Below are 5,401 nucleotides of genomic sequence, written 5' to 3' on the forward strand. Positions count from 1 at the left end.
ATTTCACGAATTCCCTTCTACGTACTGACCTACATGCCTACGCTATTAAATATAGCTATTGAAACTAAATATCCATAAAACATAAGTCCAATTCCCTTATAAACGGTATCTTGAGGCGGCACCGTTAGTACTAACATGCAAAGCTGCACAAATTGTATAGCTCCATAATACTCATGGACATAGAGTAAATATTGACAGAGTTGCGTGGAATGTGAAAATGCTAAGTTAGAATGCTTCGTTGAGCAAAATGCCGTAATTTCCTAGTGAGGATACCGTTTTTTTGCGTAGCAACTGTAAAAGTGATTAATAGTAGATTATACTACAAGGGCATAAAGTAACTCATTATATTCAAGGCAATTTATCTGTCTTAAACGTAAGCCAGGGCCTATATAGGTAAAGGATATAATGGGCATTTATGCTCGAGTTAAACTCTGCTTTTCACTTCGATTCGAGAAGAGTATAAAACATTCAAGGTTTATTATTATAAGCCTATGCGGTGTCCCACTGCTGGGCAAAGGCCTCCCCCCTCGATTTCCACTTGTCTCGGTTTTTAGCAATCTCCAGAATCTCTAGCATTGAGATATGCATCCAGGTCATCCCCCCATCTCCGTCTGGGTCTACCAGATCCTCGCCCGGCTTGCGGTTAATGTTATTTTACCGAATATAAAGAAGAAGATTAAAGATTTAATATTAAAGAAATTAGTAGGGGAAACCCGTGTAAAACCGTATACCGGGGTAAAACCGTAGACTGTCCATATGTCTGTCACTAATTCATATTTTACCGCGCTTAATGCGCTCGCTGTCGTCCGCCAATAGGAGCTATTCATCAGCAAAGGCTATAGACTGTAAGCACGCACTGCGTAAAAATATTCAAAATAATCGTTTTTTGGTGTGTTCAATGTTATTTTTTCGATAAACTGAAGCAGTTTTAGTGGATAATACTTGTAATGAGGTGAGTTACTAATTATTTACATTGAATTGTGTGTCTTTTGTGATAGTTACCGATAATTCATAAGATTAAAAAATCGTTTGCGTGTGTAGTTGTGAGCGACAAGTTTGTACTTGTTACCGTCGGGCCACAACCGTATGGGGTGAAACCGTATGATATACGATTTTGACCCGTTACCTATGATTAACAAATACAATATGTTTTATTGTTTTAGACACTGTCAAAATGCCGCGCCGGTACAAAAGAACAACTAATAGGCAAGAATGGGATGTAGAGGCAATGAGAAAAGCCATTAAAGCTATAACTGACGGGACAATGGGTTACTTAAAAGCCTCCCAAACTTTTAATGTTCCTAAGTCTACGTTGCAGGACAGAGTGAACAAATTTCGACGCAACAATGACCTGTTTTCGTCAACACTCAAAGGTTTAGGAAGGTACAAACCTACTTTTTCGACTGCTCAAGAGGAATTGCTGGTTGAACATATTTTAACCATGGAAAGACGGTTGTTTGGTCTAACGTATAAAGATCTCCGACGTTTAGCGTTTCAGTTCGCAGAAGCAAATGGTATCGCCCATAGCTTTAACACAACCACTAAACTAGCTGGAGAGGATTGGTTAGCTGCATTTATGAAACGACATTCGAATTTATCGTTGCGTGCGGCTGAGCCCACATCTGTAGCAAGGGCAATGGGATTCAACATGGTCAATGTAAATAAATTTTTTGACTTACTAGAGGATCTAGTAGATAAATATAAATTTTCGCCTACCAGAATCTTTAACGTCGATGAAACAGGTTTGACGACTGTTCCCAAACAAACAAGCCGAATTATAGCTTTAAAGGTAAGAAACAAGTCGGTCTTGCTAGCTCTGCAGAAAGGGGGCAACTAACCACAGCCGTTCTATGCGTCTCGGCTTCTGGGAACTACATTCCTCCATTGTTGATATTTCCCCGCGTTCGCATGAAGGCAGAGCTTCTGGACGGCGCTCCGCCGGGAACAGTCGCAGCTTGTCATCCAAGTGGCTGGATACAAAGCGAAATTTTTGTCGAGTGGCTGAATCACTTCATATCAACTGTAAAGCCTAAGAAAGAAGATCCAGTCCTTCTTTTACTTGATGGACACTCAACTCATACCAAAAATCTCCCTTTAATTGAAAAAGCAAGAGAAAACGGAATTGTTATGCTAAGCTTCCCGCCACATTGCACCCATCGATTACAGCCGTTAGACGTAAGTATCATGGGTCCAATAAGCACATATTACACGCAAGAAGTAAACATGTGGCTGAGAAATAATCCCGGGAGAATAGTAACTCAATTCCAGCTGGCGAGACTGTTTGGATCAAGTTATTGCAAAGCAGCTACCATACAAAATGCTGTTTCTGGTTATGCTAAAACAGGCATATTTCCCACAAACAGAAACGTATTCAGCGAAACTGATTTTGCGGCGGCAGAAACAACGAATATCAATGAAGAACTGGCTTCAAGTTTGCCGGTTGAAGACACTACACCATCCCTTTCTGCTGATTTACCTGTTAATGTAACACCTGAACCATCAAACAGCAGCAGCATTGTAACAGATAAAACGACACATCAAAAGTTGATTCTTTCAACCCCTACTCTCGCGAGCCCCATCTCATCAACCTCTGCAGCGAATGTCGTTGGAGTTCCACCTTCCACACCATCCACGCCTCCTGCACAGAAACGTGACGATATTGGTATAATATCGCCATCAGATATAATGCCAGTTCCAAAAATAAAAACCATTACAAAGAGAGCAACCGACCGCCGCAGAGGAAAAACCGTCATCCTGACTTCATCTCCCTACAAAAATGAATTGATGGACATTAAAAACAAAAAAACGGTTAAATTAAATATTGACAAACCGGACAGCACAAAAAATCAAAATCGCTTGACCCAGACACTTAGAACAAAAAAACAAAAAAAAGTCACTCCACCTGCAGCTAAAAAACCCAAAAAAAAATCATTGACGATAATACATGTCTGTACTGCCTTGAAGAATACGGTACAAGTCGCGTCAATGAAGATTGGGTGCAGTGTACAGTTTGCAAAAGATGGGCTCATGATGGATGTACCGGTTACGACACAGAAGAGTTAGTTAGTTTCATATGTATGGCATGCGTGGCTGATAACTAGCTACCGGGTCAATATCGTATACGGTATACGGTTTTGTACAGGTGTCGGGTCAAAACCGGATAAAGCAACGTTTTTGTTTTATTATGAAAATTTCATTTTCTGTTAAGGTTTTCCTAATTTTGTTTGTGGCATGATTTTTCCACTTAAATTAACTAAATAAAAAATTTTATTTGATAACTTGGTCTTTTGTAGTTTCTTCCCTAGAGCTTCTAATCCTTAGGTATACGGCCTTGCCCCGGTCTCCCCTACTCGGGCCCGCGCACGGCCGGCCGCCAGCTGCAGCAGTGGCAGTTTGTTTGGCAGGTTTTGGACTTTATTGCTAATTCAATATGGGTCGTAATAGATGATTCTATTTTATGCACTCTAGTGCATAAAAAGCAACTTAATGCCGCTTACAGGCGACTTAAACAGGAACTTAACGAGCATGAGAAGTAAAAACTTAATTTTGTCTTAACGCTAGGCAGCAACTTATTTCTTTGGTTTGTTATTGCGTTAAGTAGCTGCGTTACTTTTTTTGACAGGTTGGGGCAAGACAAGCAAGTGAAATTAGTAATTTAATTTTCTTAAAACATGATCAATACAGAAGTATTGAGTTTTACATGCTTTGTCAACAAAGAGATGTAAATATAAATTGTTATAATATCTATTCTAGTATAACTAAACTATGACGCAACTAATCACGATATTAATTGCAGAAGAAGAAATTGTGATTGTTGAACTAAAAAATATATGCATGCAGTCAAATACCTGACTGGCTGGCTGATAATCTTCAGAAGTGGTCGTGTACTAACCTAATAAAATATGAGCTTGCGTGTGGTTCAGTTATAAAGAGCAAATGGTGATATCAATTGTCATGCCGCTGTTTCTATAGCTATTTGGCTTGCAATTGCCATTAACTATGCTAAGATATACAATTTACAAATCGCACAAGTATCCTCAAAAGGCGCGCGCAAAAAGTATTTTTTTTTATAAAAAATTAAATGTAGTGCATTAAAATAGGATTTTAATTTAAATAATGAGGACTCTGAAATAAGATCTTGTCCCTGTTTTATTACTATATTATTTTGGCTTAAAAAGTAATAAGTATTATTATTTGGCCCGATTTTCTTTCAAAAATTTGACTAAGTGAACTTTAAAAATCATTCAGGCCGAATCATTTAAGCCATTTTTTTAGGCCTAATTATAAGACTTAAATCATCATTATTAAACATAAAAAATTTTGTCTGCAGCGCAGCTATTTCGGTCCGACTACTCTTTAAGACTTACTGCAGATTTCCTTATTCTTTGGCGCCATATCATAACGGGGACCACAATGGACTTTCTGCGACACTTGCTGGAATTACGGGGTCCGCAATGGCGTAATACAAGAAAATTCCTATCCTTTAAGACGAAACGAGACGACCGCTTCTCCATACATACGTAGTCCCCATTTTCCTCCCTGGATATTGACATTATGGAAAATTATTATTTATTTATTATTATTTATTAATCAGGCAGGCAGTTGAAACAACTGATAGTTGCCTGTATCTGAGTGATCTTCGCTTAATATGTATTCTTTGCGCTGGTTAAGTATTTGTCTAGTCTGTTCTTAAACTGATTGACATTCAGTGCTGAGACCACATCTTCTGGTAGTTTGTTCCATGCTTTGACCACTCTGTTGCTGAGAAAATGTCTGCGGGGGTTGTTTTTAGACAGTTCAGATATTAACTTATTATATTTACATAATTTGATGATATTTACCATAGTTATGCCCCTTCGGTTAACTTTTTTCGATCGTTTAATTATTATAAGAACTTTTAAAAATTTGTATGGAAATTAGTTTTTCGCTCCTTACTTATATAATAATCAAAATATCTAAAAAAGCTCAACTAAGCAGATGATTTTATGCAGCGTTTGTATGTGAGGAACATCTCTCGTGGCTGTTATATATGCGGGACCGGCATTGGCGAACACATTTGTGACAGCTAAAGGATCAGCCATGTCGGCATCCACTTCAGGTGGGTTGTGCTTCTTCGCGCGTTTTCGGGCAAGGTCTTGGAACCACGCGTTGTCGTGAATATTGCGACCTTTCTCTATAGTACCCCTCCATCCATCACGATGAACGATGGACGATGATGACGATGAAGTACATGACAATAATTTTAGTAAATGTATTAAAATAAAAGAAAACGTATTTAATTGTGAAGGTAAATTCCCTCCAAAAAGTTAATACTGTCTAGAACTTTATAGATCATGTCATTCATGACGACGCGAGCTTTGACTCGTATTGTCATAATATTAAAGTTTAGATTTGACAAATG

General features: G+C 38.4%; 1 protein-coding gene across 1 annotated transcript; it reads left to right on the plus strand.

The window, feature by feature from the left end:
• The first annotated feature begins 695 nt into the window (after positions 1-695).
• Positions 696-3,345, plus strand: LOC133523039 (uncharacterized). Its single transcript, XM_061858544.1, has 2 exons — positions 696-952; positions 1,164-3,345. The coding sequence occupies exon 2, from the start codon at positions 1,909-1,911 to the stop codon at positions 3,061-3,063; it is 1,155 nt and encodes a 384-aa protein (XP_061714528.1). The 5' UTR covers positions 696-952; positions 1,164-1,908; the 3' UTR covers positions 3,064-3,345.
• Positions 3,346-5,401: the final 2,056 nt, after the last annotated feature.

Source organism: Cydia pomonella, chromosome 11, assembly GCF_033807575.1.
Source record: "Cydia pomonella isolate Wapato2018A chromosome 11, ilCydPomo1, whole genome shotgun sequence".
Lineage (NCBI taxonomy): Eukaryota > Metazoa > Arthropoda > Insecta > Lepidoptera > Tortricidae > Cydia > Cydia pomonella.

Excerpts from the sequence above, each read along its gene's own strand:
- LOC133523039 (XM_061858544.1), top strand. The coding sequence starts at position 1,909 with ATGAAGGCAGAGCTTCTGGACGGCGCTCCGCCGGGAACAGTCGCAGCT.